Source organism: Agelaius phoeniceus, chromosome 9 (assembly GCF_051311805.1).
Source record: "Agelaius phoeniceus isolate bAgePho1 chromosome 9, bAgePho1.hap1, whole genome shotgun sequence".
NCBI classification, from domain to species: domain Eukaryota; kingdom Metazoa; phylum Chordata; class Aves; order Passeriformes; family Icteridae; genus Agelaius; species Agelaius phoeniceus.
Genome location: NC_135273.1, coordinates 20,389,344 through 20,400,570, shown reverse-complemented (window position 1 = coordinate 20,400,570; position 11,227 = coordinate 20,389,344). Strand labels below are relative to the sequence as shown.

The following is an 11,227-nucleotide window of genomic DNA, read 5'->3' as shown; positions in this document are numbered from 1 at the left end:
TGCACAAAATAAAAAATATGGGACTGTGTTAGAATTTAGAACCATTTATTCCACTGAACACACAAGGAAAGGACATACTGGAAACAGGAACAGAAATTCTATTAGCATTCAGAGAAAACTAGCTCCTTACTAGAGGTTGTTGGTGCTCATTCAGAACTCCATGCGGTGAGACACTCCCTGTTCAGGCCTCTGACGAACAGGGTTTCACACCTCAAACAGAAGTCTGCACTGGATTTTTCTCATGGTACCTTCTAAGTTGCCTCCCTGTCAAGGCAAAGTTTTCCTAAATAAAGTGATTTAATAGATTAGGTAATTTTAAAGGAAACAGACCAGTACACTAAAAGCAGAAAAAAACAGAAGTCCAAGCCTGTATTCACTTTCTGGAAGAATGATGAACCAGGAAGACACAGAGGGTTTTCCAGTTGTCTCCTCTCTGGCAGGTAGTTTTGGAACTATTTCCTTCTTACCAAGAGCCCCCTTGTTTTTCTCACACACATAATGACATTTCTTGAGAGAGGTGGATCTCAAAAGCTTCTCATGACTACTCTCCATGGTGGAGAGGAAGACCTAAAACTGAATTATACCAATATAACTACAGCAGTTTAGATCAGTAATGTATCTACAGGTAAAACATCCTGAACTTTCTTCTATGGGCAAATTTGAAGTAGTTGTAAATATCTAAATCTGCTATTTAACAGTAGTCACCTTCTCACCATGACATATGCATAGTTCTATTACAGGAAGTCTGTGATTCCCTACAGAGTCTGTCTTGATTTTACCAGATTTTCCTTTATTGACCCTTCTGAACAAGAAATGCCATCTTCTAAAATGTCCCTGGCTCTCTGGAATTCAACCTATTTCTCCTGAACTAGCAGGACAACTGTTCATCAGGACCAGCTGAAATATTAATGCTATATCCACAGTGAAAGCCTAAAAGGAGTAGTTAACAGCAATCATACCCAGAGCTGGTATAGCAGTCAAGCTATAAGGTACAGGAATAAGACCAAGGAATTCCAGCAGATCTGCTTAAATCCTGTAAATCCGACTTAGGAGGGTAGAACAGCTAGTCAGCTTTTGTTTAATTCTTTCCTCACCACGCAATCACATACAGGTCTCTGCAGCAATGTTCTTAACCAGTGTGCTCCACACCAGAACAGAGTTTTCCTTACCCCTCAGCAACAGCATCATGGGATAGTACAAACCCAGCTCAGAAAGAACAGTGCTGGTCCCTGTGGGTACACACATGAACTATTAATGGAGTGATCCTCAATACAAGCATGTCACAGAATGCATTTAAACACCTAATATAAGCTTAATGGTGAGATACAGGAAAATGGCCAGCAGCTGAAATTGCCAAGGACAATCAGTAACTGGGGTGGTTTTGGCTATAACAAAAGAAGCAAAAGAATTGCTCAAGTACTTTTAAAGGAAGCACTGTAAAACCTGGGTGCACCTGAAAAGCATTGCTTCCTTCCTCTCAATAAATAAAAGGATTGGAAAACCTTAGCATAGTAATTCCAAGCTTATAGTAGATATATAAAAAGTTAGAGCCCCAAACAACTGAATTTGTGAAGCTCACCATGAAGCAGTATAATACAAAAATAGCTGTTCAGATTAGTGGGAGCAGTGCAAAATTTCAAAAGTAAAAATAGAAAAAGGTATTAAGTTTCTCTGTTACAGCCTCTTATGTAAGACTGTTCCTCACACACACTAGAATTTGGTACATTCAGCACAAATGCTATCTTAAGAGATGCATAACACTTTTGTTCCAAGTTTTAATATGAAGAAAAATCATCATCAACAGAGGTAAATCAGTTCCTCACTCTCAATCTAGCTTATATCCTTCAGAAAAGAAGGAAAAGCAAATAGCATTCTTTTTCACAATGTCTTCTGGAGAGAAAATACAAAATGCCACAGAACCAAAGCGTTTTTCCAAACTCAGATGTGGATACTGTGTTCTTACTGACCCCAAATCCTCTAAAAGACCCAATTATGTCATAATAGCAACAAAAGAATAAGCTACCCTGGATTATCCACTAATGAGCCTCTGTAATTAACCACTAAGCAAATGTTGCTTCAGTAACTTGAAAGCCTTCACCTGACCAAAATTTTTGTGATGAACAGGTATCAGCCTGGGGCTCCAGAGGATTCAGCTCCAGCAAACTCCACAGCCACCCATGGGTAATCACACAGTCTGTGTGTGCCTGACTTTCCTCTTATTCTGCTTCTTCTACATGCCCCAAAGAATTACTGATATAAATGATTATAACATTAGTTCTCCAAGACCCTGCATTTTCCCCACCAATGAGGTACTGTTCCCAAGAACCTGCCTGTAGTTTTGTGGTACTGCAGTGGAAACTCCCCCTCCTCACTACCCCCCCCCAATCAAAACTAGAAATTAATTACATTATTTCAATTATCAGTCCATGCTTTAACTTCTTCTCCCCCTTTTAGGTTTTTTTACCAAAAAAAATGAAACATTTTGTTGTAGATTATGAGTTGCCCAAGTCAAACACCAGTCTTGCTTTATTACAGTACAGACAAAATAATCAAACTTATGTGGCACCATACCTGTCCCACCTGCAAATCAGAGGGTCTAAATCACAAACTTCCATGTTAAAGTTATATTTAATACTTACCATTGTATTATGTATGAACAAGGTATTTTGCTGGAGATTTTTTCTAAATTTTACAGCCTTTTTTTTTACAGCAGTGGAAATTTTAAAAATTTCAAGAGGCACCAGATTGTGTATACACCCATGTAAGAAGAGCATGAGCCATCATACCATCAATTACTACTATCATTAATATCATATCATTACTAATTCTAACTTGGCTCAGTGTTTGAACCCAAGCACATTTTGATAGCAGCTCCAGAGCTGGGCAAGAAGCTTGCACATGAAGAAGTCATGCCCTGTTACAAAATGTACTTGCATGAATGCCTAGAAGGTTTTATTTAACAGTGAGGACCTGAGTAGGCAAGCTGAAAAACACACTGCAGAGATCCTAACACTACAAGACCCAAGAGCCTCATGAACAAAATCAGCTGATAGTCAAGATGGGTGGTTTTTGCTCTGGAATCAAAAGCAGGGTCAAGACCCACACACCACTTGACATCAAAAAATCACTCAACTTGACTTTCCTTTTTTTTAACCAAGACCCCAACTTTAATTGCTTGTCCACAGTCTCTTTCATAAAGTACATTATACATAACGTGTGATCTGAGGAAACCTCTTCAGGAGCTTGTTCACTTTGCTTGAAGGCAAATTTCCCCTGGATGACAGGGTGTCCTCATTTTGATTCTTGCGCTCTTTCTGAAAGAGAAAAAAACTCCTCAAAATATTTACTGCTGTTTATTTGCAAAGTTGATGCTCATTCCCAGAGACTACTACTAATTGTACAGGGACGTTTCTTTCAAAAAAATGCTGTTTCTTTAAGGAACACTTACCATAGCACTTGGCTCAATAATTACAAGTGATGACCTTGAAATGATGCAATTAATGACTGTGATCTTGTGAAGATTATATCCTTCCATATTCTTAGTTATGATACAATGATATAAACTTCTGGTAACAACCCAGATTTTTTCTTTTTACTTTCTGTTATTTTTTCATCTTTGTTTGATTCTTTGTCATCTACCAAAGAAATTGTGGATAATTTTTCACTTATGCTGTCAAACAGCAACAAAAACTAACTTTTAAATGATGACACTGTTACTGAAAGAAAATGGAAACCTGAAACCAGTTTAAGGACAAGTTTAGTACATATACTTACCTATAGTCTATTTTGAAAATTATTTTATTTCAAGCTTATCATATAGTATTATTATAGTATATCAATATATAATATATAATCAGACACCCCTAATTTTCAAGCAGTATGAAATTTATTTTTCAAAAATGTCTGGCCTTTACAGTCAGAAACAGGTTGGAAAAGACCTCCAAGATCATTGAGTCCAACCTTTTGACCTATGACCACCTTGCCAACTAGACCATGGCACTAACTGATACATCCAGTCATTTCCTGAATGCCACCAGGGATGGTGACTCCACCACCTCCCAGGCCAGCTTCTTCCAATGCTTCAGCACCCTTTCACTGAAAAAGCTTTTCCTGATGTCCAGCCTGAACCTCCCCTGGCACAGCTCAAGGCTATGTCCTCTTGTCACATCACCAGTTGCCTGGGACAAGAGATCTACCCATACCTGGTAATTGTAAAGAGCAATAAGGTCTCCCTTGAGCCTCCTCTCCAGACTAAACAACCCCAGCTACCTCAGCCCGTCCTTGTAGGAGCCTTGTAGGATCCTTCACCATTTTCATTGCTCTTAGTTGCTCAAATGGGTGACAATCAAATCCTTCAGAGAACATTATTCTTACTGGCATACAAAAAATGACTGGAGGCTTCCTCCTTTCCTACTACTAGCCTTTAAGAACATAAAAGAGGCCTTAATTACTTCTGCCTTGGCCACGCAGTCATAGAACGTCCTGATCTCCTCGGCACAAGGCGCATCGTTGAAGTCATTCCGTTTCCAGCAGGCCATCATGACTGACATCTCCGTAATGCACGTTGCCTCTGAAGGGAAAGACACAACCAGAAATCTCAGGTGATTGGGATTTCATGCTAACAACCTCCAAAGAAGTTTAAAACGGGGTAGAGGCAGGTGAGAAAATGCATAACTCAAGATCCCAGCTTTGCTTTGGGCAGAGAAGTTGTTGCTAACAGAAAGCAAAGCGCTGCAGCCATTCAGCATCTGACTGAATTTTTAACGTGTCTGACTCACGTACGACACAAACTCAGGGTTGCAGTGTGAGGAAGCGATCCTTCCCACAGAATCCACGCGGAATATCCATGGCCCAGACCAGCCCCTCCCCTCTTGCCCTGCGGAGCGCAAGGCGCCGCCGAGCTCTGCCAGCAGCGCGGCCCCTCCCGGGGCACAGCGGCGGCTCAGCTCCCCGCCGCCGGCAGCTCACCTGTCGACTGCTCCCGGCGGTTCGCCACCTTGTCGGCCAGCGCCAGTGTCCGGGGCGGGCGGAGCGTCGGGGGCCGCTTCTTGTTCCGCCACTGCCCCGACACCCAGCGCGTCACCCAGGCGGGGTAGGCGGGCGCCGCCATGTCCGCGCGCGGGCGCCCTGAGGGCGGTGCCGGGCGCGGGAAGCCTGGCCCGCCCCATCCTGCCCGTCAGGCCGAGGATAGGCCATGGAAATCGAGTAACTCCCCTCAGCTTCCGCACTGGGCGGAACCAGAGCGACACTGTCCCCACAATCTCCTACCAACAACTCCTTCTGCGGCAGAAATAATAAAGGAAGTAGCAAACACTCTCAGCCAGAGCAGGAGAAATCATGATTGTCTCAAGTAATTCAGACGGAATTAAGGGAATCACAGAATGGGCGAGGCTGGAAAGGATCACAGTAGGTGATCTGTGCTCAAGCAGGGTCCTAGAGCACATTGCACGGGATTGCATCCAGACACTTACAACAGAGTATCTCCAACGAGGGAGACTCCACAGCCTCTCTGGGCTGTTCCAGTGCTCGGTCACCTGCACAGTAAAGTTGTTATTCATGTTCAGATGGAACTTCCTGTGCATCAGTTTCTGCCCGTCGCCTCTTGTCCTGGTGCACAGCACTAGAGAGAAGGGCCTGGATCCCTCCATCCCTTTGACACTCTCCCCTCAGATACTATAGACATGGCTGAGGTCCCTCTCACCTGTCTCTTCTCAATTTCTTCTGCAACTGCATGGAAACTCTTCTTGGTGCTCCAAACTCTCACCACTCAGCTCCCAGCCCCTCATTTCTCTCCGTTACAATACAGCTGGATCTCCCCTGCACTGTTCCCAGTGTTCCTTCCAAGAAGATACTGAAACTGCTGCTTCCAAAATGCAGTTCCAACTGCTGCTTCCATCGTTCCCACAGCCTCATACTCTGGTGGAAAAAACTCCTGTTCCCAGAAGTTTCTTCCCCAGGTCCTGGAAGTCCCCAACTGATCTGGCAGGTTCTGGAGGGCTTCTGTCCCCAGCTGAAAAAGGCATGGAATACAGAAGGCACAGGAGCATTCCAAGGGCTGGGATACAAACAGGTCTCTGCACAGCAGGAGGGACAAGGTAGATACACAAAACTGAGGAGGTAGATGCTGAACACTGGGGACACAAAGCACTCAGATCCTTGTCTTGAGCAGTTCCTGAATATGCCATTTTACCACCATATCAGGAACGGCTGGAGTCCTCTGACCATATACACAAGACTACATCAAAAATGCTTTCCTTTGCATTTTTTTTTCCACAGGACACTGATTTGGATTAAAATATATTCAACCTCCAAGACATAAAGCCCAAAGCACACCCCTTTGCCTAGTCAAGGAAGTTAGAGACTTTGGAAATTTCGTTAACTTGAGCTAAACATCACCAGACCTATACCACATTATTCTCAAGATGGTCACTAGAATTTACTGCATCTGCTGACAATAAATCCTGGTATATCCAATTCTATAATTATTTTTGTGTTACTTGCAAAATAGTATATACTTAAGAGTTCAAATTAAAGAGTATGAGACATGTTCAAGTAAGCAATTTTTTTTTTTTTACCTCTCTTCTGGTAATGCATTTTCATCTCTTAAGGTCCAAATTCAAACACTTACTGGCAATTCTGAAACATTTTGGTAAGCAGGATGTTTCTGTATTCCCATTTTTTTCTGTAAAAACAGGAAACAAGCTATCCTTTGAGCTTGACAGTAGAGAAGAAACAGGTTGACACCTTCAAATTAGGCCAGAGAGCTTGCACTGTACAACTCTGAACAATGGAGACTTTGAAAATCCCAGACAGGGACATGAAATACATTTCAGTATTCCCATTCATGTAAAGTTCAGCTATTCTTGGTTTTGCCTCTTCTAGCTACCCTTCCTGCCTTACTGCTAGCTACCCACCTTCCCCTGCTGCATTTGCCTCCTGCAATGTCTAACTGGATGGGCAAGAAACAGTAACAAGGAAAGACAAAAGTACTGTGATATAAGAAAAGCTGAACTGCACTCCCTGTAAATCAGCGTCCCTTTTCCCAAATTACATTAGCTAATGGTGGCAGCACCTTCAAGTCCTTTCACCTTCAAAAGCTGATCTCTCATTTAAGTAATTCCAAGAAAAATGAGGTGGGGTAGGAGGGGAGGCTGAGAAAGAGAAAGGCAAACTACACAAGGAGAATTGTAATAGCTTCCTGTAAGTTACTGCTGTCTGCATTAGAACTAATTTTTTGGCATCAGTCCCATATTGGAGCCTCAGCATAAGAGATTCCCAAGCAGACAGAATACGGTACATGATGGGTGTCTGCACACACCATGCAGAGATGTTTGAAGCAGGACACAGTTTTATTATTAAACATTATTTTTTTATATTACACATTAAGTTTAAGGAAGAATGCAGAACTACAAAAAGGCTGTGTTATTGAATAGCCAAATGCCTCTACAGCCTATATTTTGTATAGCTGATAGCACCAAGTCACTAATGGATGGGACAGAAGTGATGACTTTATAGGGACAGTCAGAAACTAAATTCCCTCAACAGTGAACCCCAGAGATGTTTTACTGTGAATCCTGAATGTACAACTATAGAAACCACGTAAAACTTTTGCTAATTAGCATTTACAACATTTTTTTTCTTGTATTGACACATTTAAAGCTGAATCCTAGCTTGCGTTTCAGCTGGTCAAAACCAAAATAAAACACAGACCTTAAACTATTAATACTAGATTTGAAAAGAATATATATCACAACTGAATAAGGGCCACATATGATGCTACAGTAAATGCTATGCCACAATTAAAAACAATGCTGTGATAAAATACACCCTTTAAAATGAGACTGCTATCTTAAATACCTCTTTAGGAGATGAGAAATTACACCATGTATTCTTCACTTCCTGTGTAGTTATGTAAAATGTCCAGATACTACCTAAAAATCAGTTAGGGTATGAGGCTAAGAAATCCGCTGTATTGGCAAAAAAAAATAGAGTTGATATCCATGTCTTTTTGACTGCCTGGATCCAGCTTTCAGATAAATTCCACTATATTCACACAAATGTACCCTGAATGCACCATACCAGTTCACAATGCCCTCACCAACCACACTTTATTCTCATCTGTCTCACCCTGACCTCCTTAAACCAATTTAATTAGAGATGCCTTAAAATTTAAAGCACTTCCACTTTAACTTTAGCAGTGAAAGTAACCAGTTTGCTGAGATTCCAGGTGGTTCAGACTTAACTCCTGCCTGCTGAGCTATTGTGTTTGGAAAATATTAGCACAATATATTCATGCACTCACAACTAGATGTGCCACACCCCATCCCAACTCCCACAACAACCCTTATCCTGCACTGCACTATCTCAATCAGATCAGCTGCCCTGCATTTTCCTGTCATCCTGAGTAGTTCTGAGCTGCCATCCCTAATTCCCAGGATCTAGGAAACTCAGTCCATTTCCACTGCAAATTACCTGTGCCTCCTTATTTGCTCAAAGATGCCACAAAGTATTATCATCTGCTCTGATCCGTTCCAAGATCCCCAGTACCATCTCTAGCTGAGACACTTGCACATCAAATGGGTCTTTTCTGCAGTAAAAATGTATTTAACAGCACACGAACGAAGATGCTAGTGGTGTCAGAGTTCTGGAACAAATCCTGTAGCTCCACTCCTCTCTATCCTTCCTAATCCCTCTGCAGGGCCATATATCTCTCCCTGGCAGCTCTGAGACAATGGACCATAAAGAGAAGTACAGTTTGTTAAAGCCTGACGCAGGCTTTGGCTCAGTTGGTCGTATCACTAAAAGGATTTTATCTCTGATTAATGTCAACCTGTCAGTAGAGGTCTCTGGTCTCTGGGCAGAATGAAGGAACCTGGCACCCTGTATGTTTCCAATTAATACAACTTCCCAGAAGGTGCCTGGAGATCCATCAATAACTTTAATTAAATACAGCCAAATAGATGACAACTAATGATTAAGGGAGTGGCTCTCTTGGGACTATGGCTGAGGAGTGTGTATGGCAGGACAGTAAGCGAGGCAGATGGCTACTTGTCTAACACAGCAATGCCTGCTAAAACTCATGTCCCTGATGGCTGAGTTTCAATTCAATTTATCCTGTTCCCAGTCCTTTAGAAGTTGTTCTTCCACATCACTTAAAGCTACCCTCAGTCAAAATGCAAGAGTGGCATTTCTGCTGATTCTCCAGCAGCTGCTGCACTTTGCAGACCATTTCCAGAGAAAGCAGCTCATTCTCCTTTCCCTCTAAACATATACATCCACTGCTGCTTGGATCTCATTCTACTTACCATTACAGAGGACCCAGAGATCTTTCAGTTTGAAAATTACTACAGTGACTGAAATAAGAAAAGGCAACTCTTTCTGAACTCAAAGGCAACTCTGAACTTCTTGAGTTCTAGAAATCATAATGTTAGCTATCAAATCAATATTCTTCAGTGAGGTTATATGCTTCCTACAAATTGCAGTCCTTGCTAAAGGACAGAAAATGCAGACTAGTACTAGTTCAGTAAATTAAATAATCAACTTCTAACTGAAAAAATAGGCAACATGTGGTATCAGTTTTGGCAGAAGAATGAGAACTGTGGCTTGCCCAATCAATGCAATGCCTTGGACTGCTAGATTTTTAACCTTCAGTCAGTTATTTGTTTCTTGTCTCTCACCTCTCAGAGGGCATACATGTATTCTAGCTTGTCAAGTCAATTCTGAGACACAGCATCAATAGAATCTACTGGTGTTGCATGTGAGCAGTAATGAGGAGATATTTATTTTTAGAACAGTAATGCTAGTGGATAAAGCTATCCTGACAGCCTTGAAAGCCTCCCTCTAGTCACACAGTAAACAGGCACAATCCATGACAAGCAGTGAAGCCACTCACCCTAGTCTGCAGGATCCTGCCAAAGCGTTTACACGGGTAAATATCTTCAATATTTGCTATCTTTGATAAATTCCTTATTAGTATCAGTTTTTATGAATATGGGCCTGCATTGTAAGAACTGTTGAATTGTTCAACCTGCACTATTGAATCTATCATGTTCAGTCTGAGTATCACGTAGCCTTCCAGTAGTCACAATCTGAGTGATGACATTCAGCCACCATCTTGCTGGTCTGGATTTAAAGCAGTGAGAAATTCAGTTAGCCAAGAACAGAAATCAGGAAACTTTTCTCAAAATAATAATGCTGTAGTGACCTTCCTCCTTGTCTGCATTCACACGCTTGCATTAGCAGACAGACAACTAGGAGGGTAAATTGAATTCACTCTGGCCATGACTGGCAGTACACGTTGGCACTAGATAGCAATCCTTTCAAATGCATTATTAAGTAAATTAACTGCAAACTCTTCAAAGGTATGAGACCCAGCTTCTCCTCCTGTCTCCTCCAAATAACAGGAGAGAATGAAAGCAAAGCCATGGCAAAATGTTTACTCAACATTTTGTAGTCCTTGCTGTGCAGAGCAGTAGATGCTGTGAAGGTCGGTCAGCAGCACTGAACACAACTGCAACCACAACTCTTTATCCAGCTGGGCAGGATTCCCACCTCTCCTGTCCCTGCAGAGTTTGCCTGGCAGCTACACAAAGTATTCAAACCATGCACTGCATAAAAAACCACTGCAGATACAAAAGAAACAAGGCTTGGGTGAGCTTCACAGCTAAGAGTGGTAGCTAATACTCATAACCTTTTGAGAAGTTCACCATCTCTAAGACTGCAAAAAACAATTAAACCTAGGAAGACACTAAACACTCAGAAAATAAAGCTATCAAGTGACTTGTGACTCAACTACAAACTGGAAGTTGTACTTTGAAAACCAGACAAAACCCACAGAATATCTGTAATAAGTTACTTTCAGATCTGTACTCTTTCCATACACACTTCAAGAAGATAGATGGCAATCAAAAATACTCATGCTTGGCAACAGTCATCAAGCCCAAAGCAACAGCCTTCTGTAGTACAGACACAGAGCAAAGCAACAAAGAAAGCCTGCAGGACGAACAAAATAACCTTGTTGGCTGTTGATTGTAATACACTGAGTACATGAAGTATATAGTGGTGAAGGAATACTCGGTTGTGAAATGGCTAATGAACAAATCAGAGCCCCAAGGAATAAGTTTTTACCTACTTTGCTAGCTACTATTCAGCTTGCATCACCATATCTTCAATGCTACTGTTAGTTGAGAAACACGCTCATGTTTCTGAGCAGGAAGACAAAATGGGG

General features: G+C 41.7%; 1 protein-coding gene across 1 annotated transcript; it reads right to left on the bottom strand.

The window, feature by feature from the left end:
• Positions 1–28: 28 nt before the first annotated feature.
• Positions 29–5,174, bottom strand: CHCHD1 (coiled-coil-helix-coiled-coil-helix domain containing 1). The gene is made up of 3 exons (XM_054637005.2): positions 4,969–5,174; positions 4,452–4,570; positions 29–3,314 (listed from the first exon to the last, which is right to left on the bottom strand). Exons 1-3 carry the CDS (start codon positions 5,108–5,110, stop codon positions 3,204–3,206), a joined length of 372 nt encoding a protein of 123 aa, XP_054492980.1. The 5' UTR covers positions 5,111–5,174; the 3' UTR covers positions 29–3,203.
• Positions 5,175–11,227: the final 6,053 nt, after the last annotated feature.

Coding starts and splice junctions, on each gene's coding strand:
- CHCHD1 (XM_054637005.2), bottom strand. CDS start 5,110: ATGGCGGCGCCCGCCTACCCCGCCTGGGTGACGCGCTGGGTGTCGGGG. Junction 4,571..4,968: donor CCGCCGGGAGCAGTCGACAG/GTGAGCTGCCGG, acceptor CTTTCCCTTCAG/AGGCAACGTGCATTACGGAG. Junction 3,315..4,451: donor ACTGCGTGGCCAAGGCAGAA/GTAATTAAGGCC, acceptor TTTCTCTTTCAG/AAAGAGCGCAAGAATCAAAA.